The sequence below is a fragment of the Centropristis striata genome, chromosome 6, assembly GCF_030273125.1.
Source record: "Centropristis striata isolate RG_2023a ecotype Rhode Island chromosome 6, C.striata_1.0, whole genome shotgun sequence".
Classification (NCBI taxonomy): domain Eukaryota; kingdom Metazoa; phylum Chordata; class Actinopteri; order Perciformes; family Serranidae; genus Centropristis; species Centropristis striata.
This window is the reverse complement of record NC_081522.1, coordinates 10,667,795-10,684,364: the sequence shown is the minus strand read 5'-3', so window position 1 is coordinate 10,684,364 and position 16,570 is coordinate 10,667,795. Positions and strand designations below refer to the sequence as shown.

Below are 16,570 nucleotides of genomic sequence, written 5' to 3'. Positions count from 1 at the left end.
CCAAGGACAGCACTCTCATGTTAGTGCATTCATGTTGGATCTCACTCTTTACCCATATTCACCTTATCCACTGATCCTGCTGATCCTATTGTTCAGCATGCCAACCATGTTTTACTGATTCAAAGTTATAGTTTATTTTCCTGTCACTGTGATGGACCACATTAGATTTATCTTTTGGGCTTTATGTGATATTATTAAAGCATCTTTTTTTTTTTATGTTATAAGATTACAAAAACCAGTGTGTAAGCAACAACAAACACTGAAACAATATGCAATGAAACAATGAAATCTGGCACAAACAAGACAACAAAAGAGATGAGACATAATCAGAGTTGCAAGCTTTTATTGGATTAACTGATAAATATTCTCTCTACAAAGGTATTTACTTTCTAGAGATGTGATGATTTTTAATACAATATGGGAAGAAACTTTTTCATTCCACATAAATTAATGTAATGACGGATGTTTTTATTACACCAGAGTGAAGCTTCGCCTCCTGCGAGCAGGCTGAGCAGCAGCTGGGGCGCAGGTTGACTGGCCGCAGGAACACTGCTCTACATGGATGTATGTGTAGGGAACTACATCTCCATTCAGGCAGCGCAAATCAACAGTGCGATTGCTGGAGCGTGTCTCCCTGCAGCAGGAGCAAGAATGCTGCATGGCAGCTGCTGCATTAGAGTACCTGAATAAAAAAGAGGCAGGTTGATTAATACACTCAAAATCTACACAAACAACACCTCAACATTTTTATGTTTGTGACTATTCTGAGGAATGAGAAATATTAGTAATGTCATCCTTACATGGTGAAAGTGTTGCAGGATCCTTCACAATAGGGCATATCTACCTCCTGGTAAGACTGACAGCCCTTGTGCTGAATGTATTGTTTCATGGCTAGTAACTTGCAGCCATTCTCCTTTGGCTCACCTTTTCAAAAGAGACACACAAAATTAGCTTATTTTTCATTACAGAACCTACTACCAGAAAGTAAAGAAAATGTCATACTCACAGATTCTACAACAGCCATTTGCTGCAGTTTGAATTGTGCCCTATGGAGGAAAATTCACATCATAATATACTATTAAAATAGTTTCTCACAGAAAATCCAGGTTCATTTGTTGAATGTGATAAATGATACTTACAGGTTGGCAGTTGCTCTGCTGGAATGGCGGGCAGACAATGTGGGAATTGAACAATGTTAAAGTGTCACCGACCCTGATACAGGTGTAATGCAGACACTTATTGTCAGGTGGTGACCAGGTATCTCCTGGCTGGAGAGGAGTGACATGGATGCACACACACATGTAGACAAAGAGCCGAAGGTCAGACATATATCAAAATACTGAGGTAATTTAGGCTACAAAAATCATCATGTGAAGTCACAGGAAAAAGGAAATGATTCAACGTACGTTCAGGAGAGTCTCTGTGTTATTAACACTGGCGACACAGTGTGTCTGTACACACTTCCCACAGCATTCATCTTCATCAGTTTCCACATATTTATAACCCTGAGAGAAGGGGGGGGGGGTAATAGTTCACTCTCCCAAAAATATGAATAAAACTGACAATAACAAGTATTGTGTGTATGAAAATGATGGGTGTAGTTTCTCTTACCAAGTCACATTTTTCTTCACATTTCTGAAACTCACACTTTACTTTCAATAGACCAGTATCTGTCTGCACCTCATTGGAACAGATACAATCCTGACATGGAGCTGCAGGAACTGAACTGCCCGGCTAGCACATAAAGAACAAATGCTTTCAGTGTTTTTAGCCATAAAAAAACTAAACAGCTGAAATCATAAAATGACAAAAGTGATATAACACACTAACAAATCAGTTCTTTGTTACCTGATATTCAATTTTTTTGTGGACACAAACTCTTTTAGGCTCTAGAACAGAGAAAGACAAGGGAAATTACATTAAAATGTGACTACTATTATTAGATTTGATATATATATTCAAACTATGAAATTAATGAGCTCACCACATGTACGTTCAGGACAGCATTTCCCATCAGGAACAGTAATAACTGGATTAAATCCTACTGCACAGCTTGTGTCAAGGGCTGGGCAAGTGTTGCTGTGGCACTCTGTGGAGATGATGAAAGGGTGATAGTAAATACTAAAGGGCCATCAAGGTTGTCATCAATGTATAGCTTTCTGAAAACTCTGAAGGGAAAATGTGCATGGATGCTACATGTCTTACGGCAAACAAAGACAGAGCAGCAGGGGTCTGATGGACTAGTTTGGTTGACGAGGACATAACCAGGACCGGTGCAGTCTACTACAGGTGTAGTTGGGCATTCCTTTGGCATGCAAGTCACAGTCTTGGTTGCCTCCAAACAGATGCAGTTTTGGCATTTGTATTCAAACCTCTCGTTAAACTGAAAGAATAAACCACAATAAAGACGTATTAACTCCTGCAAGAAAACTACACGTTAGGATTTTGACTGATCACTAGTAGAAGACTCACCTCACGAGGATTGCCCTCAGGATCGAGACATCCTGTTGGAAGATGAGCACTTTGTGATTGAGACAAAGACATGTTCAGCTCATTAATCAAACTTGGGCATAAACACCACACTTACCACACTTATCAACACATATTCCAGAGTCTTTGTTGAAGAGTTTCGTTCCATCAGGACAAAAGCAGCCCTCAGTAGTGTAGTTAAGAGTTGGTTCATTAGGACTGTAATAAGAAAGAAGAGTAAGATTATGTCATTTCTTTCAGATCTTGAAAAAAATAGTTTTAAGTAATTAAGTTATTAATAATAATAATAATAATAATAATAATAATAATAACAACAACAACAAAACAACAACAACAACAATAATATAGTTCATTTAATACATTTATTATTTATTTATTATTCTACTCCACTCCCTTATTACCACATGGTGTCAACAAGAAATATGTATTGCCACAATTCACAAGATCTTCGCTTCAGAGACGCTAATATGCATTTTTGGTTTAACTTACTTGTCATCACAGGTCGGCTGTTCTGCGGGACCACATGGCTTGTAAACTCTGTTCGATGGGCAGTCACTTGCTGTTAGTTAAGAAAAGACAATCTTTTTAAAACACATAGTGCCTACTTAATGTATGTAATAAAATGTGCAGCCGTTCAAGCAGCGGTTCAATGTGTGCAAGATGCAACAAAAATAAATGAAACATGTTGCCCCTCTTGATTCCACTGATCCCAGCATTTACAGTAAAAATAATGAGGCGTTGCTTACTACACAGCTGGGTGTGGTTCCTCCAGTGAAGACAAACCCCAGCCTGAGCACAAGCTGCAGCATAAGTCTGCAAACTTGTGCACTCCACTGCTGGGTTGGAAACATGGCAGCTATCAAAAACACAACCTTTGAAGAAATTGTCAGGAGAGACAAAGGGATGGCATGGTGCAAAGAGACTGTGAAGGTAAAACACAGGAGAAAAAATAGAGTGTATTAACTGCATTTTGTCAAACTTATTGGAATGAATGTGAATAACTACATTAGATTAGATCATGTCTACCTGCTATGAAGCATGTCACACATGGAGTGTGGCTTGCATGGAGATAAGGTTGGTTCGGGTTCAGGTGCATTGGTGGGCAATACAGAAGGTATTTCGCAGATCGGCTTGTTAATGTCCTTTGCAGGCCAATAGTCGGCCATCACAGCACAATTTTCCACCAACTGGCCTCCAGGCAACCTGCAGTCATCAGCCTGGTTGTTATTGCATGTTCCTGATGGTAGAGTCACAAAACAATACATATTAAAGTCTTACTTCAGAGGACTCACCAATATGGCTACTGGAAAGAGATTTGTTCTTACCACAATGGCCCACTGTGTTATCGCCAAAGTTTTGATACGGAAGGAAGACACTAAAGCCAGTTATTCCAAAGGTAATGACTACTCTTAGGCGAGGGATCTCGTAAACCAAGTTAATGCCAGTATCCATGATTTTAACATTGTTTTGTGAATAAGGTAATTTCAGAGGTACACCATCTTTCAGCACCTACATGGGAAAAAAGTGAAGCACAATATAAGAAGAGAAAATGCAACAAAGTATGACAAAATAATGTCATAATCATGGCTTTTCTATCTACATTCACAGTGATAACCCACTGGAAGCTGCTCTGATGAGTTTTTCAGAAAATACAACAAAACTTTCGCATAGCCATATATTAATTTACCTCCAACTCTGCTCCTCCAAGAAGGTCATGGTTTAAGAGTGTGACAACTTCCCGATGGTATGAAATAATGATTGATCGCGGACAAGAAACATCTTCGGTGGGATCACAATAGACATTGTCAATATAAATGTACAAGCTATGTTTTGGTACAATCTCTTGCATCAAGACGTAAGTACAGTTTCCTTGATAACTGTAGTAGTGCCCGTCAAATGTGATGTAATGAGGATCTCCCCATCCTGTACATTCACCTGAAAAGAAACAAAAACAAGATTAAGATGTATTCAAACTAGAAACATTTGAGTAAATAAATTTGTCATACACTCTTTTAAGACAGCATGGCTTACAGTCACAAGCAAGATGCTGACAACAATGCCACTCATCCCACACAAGAACTGGATCCGCTCCATTGGTACAAGTGATGGGCTTTATGGGTGGACATATATATGGAATTATTTCAATTGTCTTGTTCTCAATGCATTTGGCCATGGTGCAGTTGCACAACAAGAAGGTCTCATTTTGCTGTTGAAAAGAGAAATAAAGGGGGAAGTATCAGTATTCAGAATTATTTCTATTATTATTGATGCAAGGATATATTTCAGTTTGTGAGAAAAATTAAGAATCTTACTGAAACATCCCAGTCAGGGCAGATAGGTACAGAAGATGTGGGTGTGGGTGTGGGTGTAGGTGTGGTTGTGGTTGGTGTTTCAGTTGTGGTTGTGGTTGTGGTTGGTGTTTCAGTTGTAGTGGTCGCCGGGGTTGTTGTAGCTGTTGTGGTCGGCGTTTCAGTTGTAGTAGGGGTTGTCGTTTCAGTTGTAGTGGTTGGTGGGGTTGTTGTAGCTGTTGTGGTTGTGGTTGGTGTTTCAGTTGTAGTGGTTGGTGGGGTTGTTGTAGCTGTTGTGGTTGTGGTTGGTGTTTCAGTTGTAGTTGTGGTCGGTGTTTCAGTTGTAGTAGTGGTTGGTGTTTCAGTTGTAGTAGGGGTTGTCGTTTCAGTTGTAGTGGTTGGTGGGGTTGTTGTAGCTGTTGTGGTTGTGGTTGGTGTTTCAGTTGTAGTGGTGGTTGGTGTTTCAGTTGTAGTAGTGGTTGGTGTTTCAGATGTAGTAGTGGTTGGTGTTTCAGTTGTAGTAGTGGTTGGTGGGGTTGTTGTAGCTGTTGTGGTTGTGGTTGGTGTTTCAGTTGTAGTGGTAGGCGTTTCAGTTGTAGTAGTGGTTGGTGGGGTTGTTGTGGTTGTGGTTGGTGTTTCAGTTGTAGTTGTAGGTGTTTCAGTTGTGGTTGTGGTTGGTGGGGTTGTTGTAGCTGTTGTAGTTGTGGTCGGTGTTTCAGTTGTTGTAGCTGTTGTGGTTGTGGTCGGTGTTTCAGTTGTAGTTGTGGTCGGTGTTTCAGTTGTAGTGGTTGGTGTTTCAGTTGTAGTGGTTGGTGTTTCAGTTGTAGAAGTGGTTGGTGGGGTTGTTGTAGCTGTTGTGGTTGGTGTTTCAGTTGTAGTGGTAGGTGTTTCAGTTGTAGTAGTGGTTGGTGGGGTTGTTGTGGGTGGTGTTTCAGTTGTAGTTGTAGGTGTTTCAGTTGTGGTTGGTGGGGTTGTTGTAGCTGTTGTAGTTGTGGTCGGTGTTTCTGTTGTTGTAGCTGTTGTGGTTGTGGTCGGTGTTTCAGTTGTAGTTGTGGTCGGTGTTTCAGTTGTAGTGGTTGGTGTTTCAGTTGTAGAAGTGGTTGGTGGGGTTGTTGTAGCTGTTGTGGTTGGTGTTTCAGTTGTAGTGGTAGGTGTTTCAGTTGAAGTAGTGGTTGGTGTTTCAGTTGTAGTAGTGGTTGATGGGGTTGTTGTGGTTGTGGTTGGTGTTTCAGTTGTAGTGGTAGGTGTTTCAGTTGTGGTTGTGGTTGGTGGGGTTGTTGTAGCTGTTGTAGTTGTGGTCGGTGTTTCAGTTGTTGTAGCTGTTGTAGTTGTGGTCGGTGTTTCAGTTGTTGTAGCTGTTGTGGTTGTGGTCGGTGTTTCAGTTGTAGTTGTGGTCGGTGTTTCAGTTGTAGTGGTTGGTGTTTCAGTTGTAGAAGTGGTTGGTGGGGTTGTTGTAGCTGTTGTGGTTGGTGTTTCAGTTGTAGTAGTGGTTGGTGGGGTTGTTGTGGTTGTGGTCGGTGTTTCAGTTGTAGTGGTAGGTGTTTCAGTTGTGGTTGTGGTTGGTGGGGTTGTTGTAGCTGTTGTAGTTGTGGTCGGTGTTTCAGTTGTTGTAGCTGTTGTAGTTGTGGTCGGTGTTTCAGTTGTTGTAGCTGTTGTGGTTGTGGTCGGTGTTTCAGTTGTAGTTGTGGTCGGTGTTTCAGTTGTAGTGGTTGGTGTTTCAGTTGTAGAAGTGGTTGGTGGGGTTGTTGTAGCTGTTGTGGTTGGTGTTTCAGTTGTAGTGGTAGGTGTTTCAGTTGTAGTAGTGGTTGGTGGGGTTGTTGTGGTTGTGGTTGGTGTTTCAGTTGTAGTGGTAGGTGTTTCAGTTGTGGTTGTGGTTGGTGGGGTTGTTGTAGCTGTTGTAGTTGTGGTCGGTGTTTCAGTTGTAGTTGTGGTTGGTGTTTCAGTTGTAGTGGTAGGTGTTTCTGTTGTGGTTGTGGTTGGTGGGGTTGTTGTAGCTGTTGTAGTTGTGGTCGGTGTTTCAGTTGTTGTAGCTGTTGTAGTTGTGGTCGGTGTTTCAGTTGTTGTAGCTGTTGTGGTTGTGGTCGGTGTTTCAGTTGTAGTTGTGGTCGGTGTTTCAGTTGTAGTGGTTGGTGTTTCAGTTGTAGAAGTGGTTGGTGGGGTTGTTGTAGCTGTTGTGGTTGGTGTTTCAGTTGTAGTGGTAGGTGTTTCAGTTGTAGTAGTGGTTGGTGGGGTTGTTGTGGTTGTGGTTGGTGTTTCAGTTGTAGTGGTAGGTGTTTCAGTTGTGGTTGTGGTTGGTGGGGTTGTTGTAGCTGTTGTAGTTGTGGTCGGTGTTTCAGTTGTAGTTGTGGTCGGTGTTTCAGTTGTAGTGGTAGGTGTTTCAGTTGTGGTTGTGGTTGGTGGGGTTGTTGTAGCTGTTGTAGTTGTGGTCGGTGTTTCAGTTGTTGTAGCTGTTGTAGTTGTGGTCGGTGTTTCAGTTGTTGTAGCTGTTGTGGTTGTGGTCGGTGTTTCAGTTGTAGTTGTGGTCGGTGTTTCAGTTGTAGTGGTTGGTGTTTCAGTTGTAGAAGTGGTTGGTGGGGTTGTTGTAGCTGTTGTGGTTGGTGTTTCAGTTGTAGTGGTAGGTGTTTCAGTTGTAGTAGTGGTTGGTGGGGTTGTTGTGGTTGTGGTTGGTGTTTCAGTTGTAGTGGTAGGTGTTTCAGTTGTGGTTGTGGTTGGTGGGGTTGTTGTAGCTGTTGTTGTTGTGGTCGGTGTTTCAGTTGTTGTAGCTGTTGTAGTTGTGGTCGGTGTTTCAGTTGTTGTAGCTGTTGTGGTTGTGGTCGGTGTTTCAGTTGTAGTGGTAGGTGTTTCAGTTGTAGTAGTGGTTGGTGGGGTTGTTGTAGCTGTTGTAGTTGTGGTCGGTGTTTCAGTTGTAGTGGTAGGTGTTTCAGTTGTAGTAGTGGTTGGTGGGGTCGTTGTAGCTGTTGTGGTTGGTGTTTCAGTTGTAGTTGTTGACGTTTCAGTTGTTGTAGCTGTTGTAGTTGTGGTAGGTGTTTCAGTTGTAGTGGTAGGTGTTTCAGTTGTAGTGGGCGTTATTGGGGTTGTGGATCCACATCCTACAGGACAACAAACTCTAATCTTATAGTCCAAACACTTTAGTGGAGCATGTTTCTGGTCCTCATGTCTACATATTAAACCCTCCTCCACACGACAAGAAACATTTTGGTTAGTTTCATCCAAAAAGTCATTGAAGTCTTGTTGAGGCTTAGCTGTTGATCTACAATCAATTATCATGGGGTCTTCACATATTTCTTTACCATTATTTTTTATGTTCTCATATGTTTCCAAGTCATTTTTGTCAACCTTTGGGTCATGCACATCATACCAATCTGACCATTCACACGTTGGAATACATGTAGTGGTTTCAATTGTTGTTGTGGTTGGCGATTCTGTTGTAGTAGTTGGCGGGGTGGTTGTAACTGTTGTAGTTGTGGTCGGGGTTTCAGTTGTAGTAGGGGTTGGTGTTTCAGTTGTAGTGGTTGGTGGGGTTGTTGTAGCTGTTGTAGTTGTGGTTGGTGTTTCAGTTGTAGTGGTGGGTGTTTCAGTTGTAGTAGTGGTTGGTGGGGTTGTTGTTTCAGTTGTAGTGGTAGGTGTTTCAGTTGTAGTAGTGGTTGGTGGGGTTGTTGTTTCAGTTGTAGTGGAAGGTGTTTCAGTTGTAGTAGTGGTTGGTGGGGTTGTTGTTTCAGTTGTAGTGGAAGGTGTTTCAGTTGTAGTAGTGGTTGGTGGGGTTGTTGTTTCAGTTGTAGTGGTAGGTGTTTCAGTTGTAGTGGTAGGTGTTTCAGTTGTAGTAGTAGGTGTTTCAGTTGTAGTAGTGGTTGGTGGGGTTGTTGTTTCAGTTGTAGTGGTAGGTGTTTCAGTTGTAGTAGTGGTTGGTGGGGTTGTTGTAGCTGTTGTGGTTGGTGTTTCAGTTGTAGTGGTTGGCGTTTCAGTTGTAGTGGTCGGTGTTTCAGTTGTTGTAGCTGTTGTAGTTGTGGTCGGTGTTTCAGTTGTAGTAGTAGGTGTTTCAGTGGTAGTAGTGGTCGGGGTGCTTGTTGTAACTGTTGTGGTTGTGGTCGGGGTTTCAGTTGTAGTAGGGGTTGGTGTTTCAGTTGTAGTGGTCTGCGGCGTGGTTGTTGAAAATGCTGTAGTTGTTAGTGATTCAGTTGTACTGGGTGTAGGTGAAGGTGTTGGACATAGCTCCACACACATCCCAGTTTCCTCATCAAAGAAGGGCTTATCTTCCGGGCAGGGTGCAGGGTAACAGCCTGTACAAATCAAAGCATAAACATAATACATTATTTTTGTCCATTGTTTTTGTATTTGTTGTTGTTGTTGTTGTTGTTATTCATATTGCTGTTTTTTTCTTGGACACTGAAGCTGGCTAGGTGATCTTTGGATCTATTTCCTTATTTTGCAACCTAAAGCAAACCCAAAACAGTTCAACATACAAGAGTTTAATTAGCACATTAAGTTAACCTCTTACCGTCAAGGTTGGGTAAGGTTTCATTACAAACTCCTTCAGGATTCAAACAGGTCTTGTAGCAAGGTTTGTGGCAAGGGTGGTAGTGCCACTTGCATTCATATGGGCCATCATTGTAGTAATCACAAAATACAGCTAGGAAAAAAGATACAAAGGCATGTTATGTTTTAAATAAAGAGAAAGAGACTTGAAACTTGTGCTCCATCCCATACATTTTTGCATCATATTTATTTTTGGCCAGAGGACAACATACAGTTTTATCTAAACTTTAAGTTATCACTCACTCAAAGGCATTATTTACATAAATAAATGCAGTTTAAAAAATTGTACTGTTCATGAAGTATGCACCGACGCTCATAGTCCTCAAGTCATCAGCTATAATTACATTTGGTGCCTATTCACATATTAAATATATATATATATATTTTTAAAAACTGTAGGATATTACAGATATAAGCCCTGTCCAAAAAGACATAAATAGCTGACCATACTTATAAAAATGTCAAATCTCTAAATGCTATTTTTTTTAATCCAAAAAAAGGCTGGAAAACTTCAGTTTAATGTGGGAATATTATTGTTGTTTACTTACGACAAATTTCTGGCGTTCTCCATGCAACACACACAGAAGCCTCATTACAAGCTTGAGCATAAGCTGCGACTGCTGAACAGAAACACTCGCAGTCTCCTCCAGTGTCGCAGGCACATGAGTCTCTCACACAATTATCATAAAATGGATTGGGATCCACCTGAATTTTTAAAATGTGTTAAATGTTTTGAACCATTGCATTTGAAACAATGCTAAATTGGAAACAAACATGACCTTACCTTTTTATGGCAGTCTTTGAACGTGTTTCCAGTTATAATGCTGCACATCATTTTTGCCCAGTGATGTCGATGAGGTTTTACTGCACAAGGGTCACCATTCAAATCCACATCTGGGCACTGGCTTGACACTTTCCAGCTGTTTGCAAAGTCTAACGGACTGCTCACTACCAGCTGGCCCTGGGTGGTGAAGTCGTTCAGTGCATCGCCATCAAAATCTCCACACAGGCCACATACCTCTCCCTGCACAGCCAAACAAAAGGAGTCAGTGGCTTGTTTCACACAAAGATAATAATCCAAATCAATAATCTTTGAAAGGGAATTAAAGGAACACAATTTCCAAGCACTAATGTGTTTGTTATGAATCTGATAAAAATTGCAGAAAATGTGTTTTCAGTAATGTTAATATACCATATACATCAACATCATTGTTGTCCCAAAGCTTTACAAATAAGTGGTGTAAGAAAGTTATGACAAAATATGTGCCCCATTATATATCTAAAGTTCTAAAACTTCTACTGTAACAGATTTCAGTCATATTTATTAGAACAAATAATGTGACTTACACTGTGCTGTGGTTGCAGCATGATGCGAACAGTTGTTTTGCCGTCCCACATCACTGCCAGACCAATGGCACTTTCTATCACCAAGTACAAGCCAACCTTCTGTATTTGGTACGGAATCTCAGCACCACTTTCCAGGTCGATCACTTCATGTTTACCCTTTGAAAGTTTGATTTCCGTTCGCTGTAAAGTTAAGGAGAGTTTTGTTGCTTTCATTGTAACTCAGTTAGTTTTATTTATTTGATTATATTGAGAATTTAAGACACAGAATGCATATCAGGTGTTGGTATGAGGTCTTACCCCCAGGTAGACTCTGACAGTTTTGGAGCAAGTGGTGCCTGTAGTTCCACATGGTACATTTTCTGTGATGACTCCAAAGCTGTCCTGTACTGTTTTATTGGCACAGTTGTTCTTAAAAGAAAGAAAGAAAAGACTCATTTTGCATGTTTCTTTTATATTAGACGAAGACCAGTGACCTTTACATGTCCATAATACTTTCAGGTTGTTAAAGAAAAGCTACAACATAAAATAAAAGTGTAACTGAACCCCAGGAGAGCAAGATTAAATAGTTATCTGCATGAATTATTATAACAAGCATTTATCTAAAAGTGAATGTAAGAAAACAGCTGTTATTTTTTAACATTAATGTTCAAGTTTAATAATAAGTGAGAATTGTCTAAAGGCCATATAGAGATTGGACAATATACAATTTTCATTATAGGGATAATTGTGAATATCTGGCTTGCTAATGTACAGCCCTACATAGCCACACGTTATGACGTTACTGTGTGATGCAGTCCCTCTATTCCTACCCCATGAGGTCTCCAGTGAATTTAACAGTTTTATCTCTACCCTGCTGTCTAAAGCATATTTTGCTGGTTATTAGGATGAAATTGTGCATTGCAGTTATTTTCCTCAGGATAATTGTGACACGAAAGTTTCATATCATCCCAAGCCAAATGTTATATCTATGACTTTCAGAGACGAAACCTTATAAAACATTGTAATTGAAGCATAATTTTTCAGCATTGTCCAAAATCCCTTGCTATTTACTTTTTTTTTTTTTACCATTTTGCCATTTTATTTGTGATGATGATACAAAATGATGATGAGTAAATGTATGCAAGGTAAGAATTTACTGCTCACTATGTAGTGTCCATTATCTAGGCAGCAGAGAATGAGTGAAGAAGGTTGTGATGCATTGTTTACCTTAACAGCAACGTAAGCACAATGTCCTTGAAAGCCATAAGATTTCTGATCAAATGTATTGTAGTGACCGCTCCCATAAATAGTGCAAGTTTGTGGGCATTTTTTCTGACTGCACTTCCAGCTTCCACTTTTGCAGGTACTAGATGAGATATGGTTAAATATATTATAGTTTTGTGAATACTGCATTCAAGTAAAAGATGCAGGCAAATATAATAACATTTATGCTTAATTATACCGGCATGTCTAAATAACAAAAAGGCCATACCAGGAGTTGCACTGGTAAGGGACTTTTGTTCCATGGGCATAAATAAAGCCATCGTGCTGACATGGACATTCGTTTTCTTTCACACAGGACCCTTTGCCATCATCAAGCAGACCAGCTGGACACCGACAGCCGGATTCACACTCAGTGGATTCCTAGGGAGATAGAAAGATCACAGAAATAGAAAATAAGAAAAAATACTATTAAAAACAATTGTCCAGAAACTGCTGAAGAAACTACACAATACACAATGATGCACATAAAACACTGTCCACCACAGAGATCCACATCCAGTTAGTTTTAACTGAGAGCTCACACAATCATTGCTGTCCAGATTTAAACAAGTTCGAGCACAGTGCAGTCCCAGCTCCCCTGTGGTCGCAGCGGAGCAGTTGAAGAACACTTTAGGAGAACGACATGCTGTAGAAGAAGAAGAAACTGATTAAATATATATATATATATTAACTACCAACCAGACCAGAATCAGTGTCAAACAAATGCTTGTCTTGTGGTAGAAAAACAAAAAACGTACTTGATGAGCGGGCTCTCCAAGAATGGCAATGAAGAACTCCATTGGTACACACGCTAGAAAAAGACGGCAAAGATAGAAGATGATATGCAACACAAAGACGAGCAGTTTCATGTTGGAGCTATTTTCTTTCTAATTAAGTTCCTGCATGAAACTGCTCACAACAAGGTTTGTGAATTATCTTAACTGGGTCTTGATTTCTGGAAGGAGACATTGCTGTTGAGTTTTTCAAATGATAAATAGCACGAGAGGTACAGTAAGAGAAAACATATGTATTTAAAATAAATCTTATGACGTGCAGGCATTACAATCATACCAAATCCTTAGACTAGATCATTAAAATCCAATGTCATCAAAACGTAAACAGCTGACTCACCAGTGCTCGTCTTTGACACTGATGGACTTTCCTGACTTGATGTAGACGTCGTTATGGTAGCAGGGACATTTCTCCATGGGGACGCAGATGCTGTTCTCATTAAGGTAGAACCCCTCAGAGCAGGAGCAGCCATCCACAGGCAAGAAGTCAGAAGTGCAGCTTTGCTGCACTGTGCTCAGTGAGCTGCAAGTCAACTGGCATCTCTGATGTGTGTAAGAGAACGTCTGAGATGCTGGGCAGCTCCTTGTGTACTTATCTGTATTGTACACAATGTGAGAATGGATTACTTAAAGGGTCTGTACATGGCATTCAGAACCTAATATAGCACAGACATCTCCCACTTCAGTAGAGGAATATGAAAACACCTCTCGAGTGACAAACTTTGCACAGATACAGGTCAGTCCAGTTAAGGTTGAACATTTTAGGGGACATGAACATAAGAAAAACACATGTAATGGGAATCACATGGTATCACAAACTGACATGTCTTGAACCACAGCATTTAATTAGTTTTACAGTCACATGTTTATGTTAACCTGGGTTCTTCAGAAATTACCACTTCAGCACATTTCTGAGAGTAGTAGGACTTTATGACTAACTGATGAAAGGAGAGGTGTTAATCAAACTCCAAAATTCTCACTTTCACCACCATATAATGAAAGGAAGCCTTACCGCACACGCTCTCTCTCCAGTCAGTCAGGAACACTCCCTTTGATGCACAAGCCCGAGCGTAGGAGGAGAGGACGGCACACAGGCAGTCTTCACTCTTCTCACAGTTACAGCTGGCATAAGTACAACGCTGCAGGAAAACGCAAACACTGTTAGAGGATTACAGTACCATCAAAAATGTAATCCAATGAAAGACAAACTGAAAGGTTCTGCAGTACCTTGTAGTATATCTCAGGATCCACTACTGAACGGCACTGTGCAAAGGCACTGTCTGGACTCAGCAGCATGGCGCACCAGTGTTTAGCATACATCTCTGGGGAAACAATAAATTGTCTACTTTCTGTACAAACAACATACTTGCAGACTAAAAATAAGACACACAAGATAACAGTAAAATAATCAAGCAGTATTAATATTATTATTATTATTATTATTATTATTATTTATTTATTTATTACCATTTTCCACACTGAGGGAGCAGGGGTCCTCATGTCTTTCCTCTTTGTCCTCACACATGAGGTTAGCCTTCCAGGAGTTTATAAAAGTTGCTGCTGCTCCCTCCACAATTCCCTGAGGAGTCTTCATGTCATCAGACAGGACCATGTTGTAATTCCCACATAACCCTGAAGAAACCAAATATTTTACAGTTAGAATCAAGTAACAATTGAGCATTAAAGTTGGATTTATAACAAACAGTTGGCTGAAACCACAAATAGGAAAATGGATGGTGTGAATTAATGTAATGCAACAACTCCTTTGAATTTATTTAGTTATTTGATAAGAAAAACAGATATTATACAGTGAGAATTAAGGCTTGCAGTGATGTGAAATAAGTTAGATCCACTGTTTTATTCATGCAGAGAGGGAAAAAGAGAGTGGGAGATATAAAGGGTGCATATTTGAAGTCAAATGCATGCCACCACCCGTTTGAAATAAGGGTTAACTGAGCTGATAATCAACTGCTGAGTGCCGAGTTAGGCTTCACCACTGATCCAAAGTTTATAAAGATCACAAACTGGTAATATGTGTCTCTAAATCTTTGAATTAATGTCTGAATTTTTTCTATATTATCCTGATTGGCTTATTTTATTGGATTCAGGTATGGTGGGAGGACAATGAAAGCAACAGGCATGGATATACATTTTTTCTTCTTTTGGAGTTACTGTCAATAATAAAATCATAAAATAAAAAGTATAACCAAATATCATCATGCACATTTGTGTCCACCCATCCAGCACTACATGGCCAACAAGTATTCTGGGTGTTTCGTTTATTTATTATTGTTAATGTACTCATATAATCTGACATACATTATGATGATGCCCAGAGGTCATGTTAAGGTAAAAACTTACCACGCGTCTTTGTTTTGTAGCTTTGCTCCAGGCTGACATAGACTTGCATGAGAGGCACGTGCTGGATCTGAATTTGCAACCCAAAACTGGTCTGAAGCATGATGTGGAAGGATGAAGCGTGGAAAATGTTGATGTCACCTTTGGATAAAGACAAGTACAAAAGCAATCAGATAATTTGCTGAGGTCACTGCAAAGAAGAAATATGACAATAACATTTTATCACTTTATCACAAGAACAAAATATTAAAGCATTACATATAATGCCATTTAAAACAGAGGTAAAGAGGGTTATATATGTACCTATAAACAATAAAAAAAAAAAAGAGTTTCTTATTATCTGACCCACCTGAGTTGTATGGTAAATTGACAGTCTGCATGTTCTGTTTTACTTTGCCGTCAGAAGTGAACATTAACACCTGAATAAAAACAGAATTGATCATTTGAATGTTGCCGATATCAGTCTAAATTTATAAATGAGTATTATTTCACTTCAACTCACATTGTTTCTGTCATTGTTCAGCAGGATTTTGAGGCTCTTCAGACAAGTGTCAAACTCCTGATTTGCACACGGCACCAACTGAGTCAGGATGGTAAACTTTGGACTTGCTTCATCCTGAAATATACAGAGTGAGTGTAATTAAATGAAATTAAAAAATATATATATATTTTTACACCACCTGTTTAAGTATTTTCTGCCATTAAATTTTTCAAAGCTATAGCTCATTCACCTTGCTTTCCACTTTAGCGAGGGTGTAGTAGCAGTCTCCATGGAATTTGTAGGTTTTCCCATCAAAGGTGGTCACATGTGAACCCTCTTCAACTGCACATGTGGCAGGTGCTTGAAGGCTCCTACAAGCCCATCTGCCCTCAACACATGTACTGAAAGAACCCAAATGTTTTTAAATTAACAATAAATATATACCATTATCAGGAGACCAGATGAAATATAACTTTGGTGAAATATTTGACATACCATTCCTCTTTGTCCTGTCGGTACACCTCACCGGATTCATAGATTTTATTGTGTTTACACTGACATTCAGATTGAGCAATGCAGCCTCTCAGGGAAATGTCATCATACACAGTTCCTGAAGAAGACACATGTGACGTCAGAGTGAAATCTAAAAGAATCTTTATAGGTGATAAAAAGTGAAACAGCACCAACCAGGGGGACAGAAGCAGCCGTCCATCTTGTGATCCTCGCACAGTGAGCTTGTGTCTAGAAGTGAACATGTATCCATGCAGGGGGAACCACTCTCTTCATAAACCATGTTGAACGGGCACTCTTTAGCTGTGAGGATACACAACAATTACATTAAGGTAGGTGTGAGTTTATGTGAATCATTAAATAGTGTATCAATGCGGAGAGTGGGAGTTTTTCCTTATGTACAGTGCTTAACAAATTCATTTGACCACCGGTTTGTGCCACAGCTGTCCTAAATTAACAGTATGAGTAATAACCAAAATTATTTTTTATGTTTTTGTAATGGTTAATACAGTATGGTTAATAGCAGTATT

The 16,570-nt window shown here is 39.9% G+C and overlaps 2 protein-coding genes across 2 annotated transcripts in view; both read right to left on the bottom strand.

Annotated features, from left to right (window-relative positions):
• Positions 1–376: 376 nt before the first annotated feature.
• On the bottom strand, positions 377–5,014 carry LOC131973538 (intestinal mucin-like protein). Its single transcript, XM_059335558.1, has 18 exons — positions 4,803–5,014; positions 4,522–4,696; positions 4,178–4,425; positions 3,816–3,999; positions 3,517–3,727; positions 3,237–3,412; positions 2,980–3,049; positions 2,588–2,688; positions 2,473–2,504; positions 2,206–2,383; positions 1,985–2,089; positions 1,849–1,889; positions 1,612–1,734; positions 1,407–1,505; positions 1,140–1,268; positions 1,007–1,046; positions 801–924; positions 377–682 (listed from the first exon to the last, which is right to left on the bottom strand). Exons 2-18 carry the CDS (start codon positions 4,661–4,663, stop codon positions 472–474), a joined length of 2,214 nt encoding a protein of 737 aa, XP_059191541.1. The 5' UTR covers positions 4,664–4,696; positions 4,803–5,014; the 3' UTR covers positions 377–471.
• Positions 5,015–6,998: 1,984 nt separating this feature from the next.
• The window catches only part of muc2.1 (mucin 2.1), a gene marked incomplete at its 3' end in the record, with an annotated part of 45,621 nt that continues 36,049 nt past the window's right edge, over positions 6,999–16,570 (bottom strand). Inside the window, exons 9-28 of the mRNA XM_059334837.1 lie at positions 16,218–16,343; positions 16,026–16,140; positions 15,781–15,931; positions 15,552–15,665; positions 15,399–15,468; positions 15,053–15,190; positions 14,159–14,323; positions 13,919–14,013; positions 13,704–13,830; positions 13,032–13,287; positions 12,659–12,711; positions 12,443–12,546; positions 12,130–12,281; positions 11,865–12,003; positions 10,956–11,066; positions 10,659–10,838; positions 10,096–10,335; positions 9,860–10,016; positions 9,274–9,405; positions 6,999–9,055 (exon numbers count right to left, since the gene is read on the bottom strand). Of these exons, the coding sequence (XP_059190820.1) occupies positions 6,999–9,055; positions 9,274–9,405; positions 9,860–10,016; positions 10,096–10,335; positions 10,659–10,838; positions 10,956–11,066; positions 11,865–12,003; positions 12,130–12,281; positions 12,443–12,546; positions 12,659–12,711; positions 13,032–13,287; positions 13,704–13,830; positions 13,919–14,013; positions 14,159–14,323; positions 15,053–15,190; positions 15,399–15,468; positions 15,552–15,665; positions 15,781–15,931; positions 16,026–16,140; positions 16,218–16,343 (4,682 nt within the window). The remainder of the gene's footprint in view (positions 9,056–9,273; positions 9,406–9,859; positions 10,017–10,095; positions 10,336–10,658; positions 10,839–10,955; positions 11,067–11,864; positions 12,004–12,129; positions 12,282–12,442; positions 12,547–12,658; positions 12,712–13,031; positions 13,288–13,703; positions 13,831–13,918; positions 14,014–14,158; positions 14,324–15,052; positions 15,191–15,398; positions 15,469–15,551; positions 15,666–15,780; positions 15,932–16,025; positions 16,141–16,217; positions 16,344–16,570) is intronic.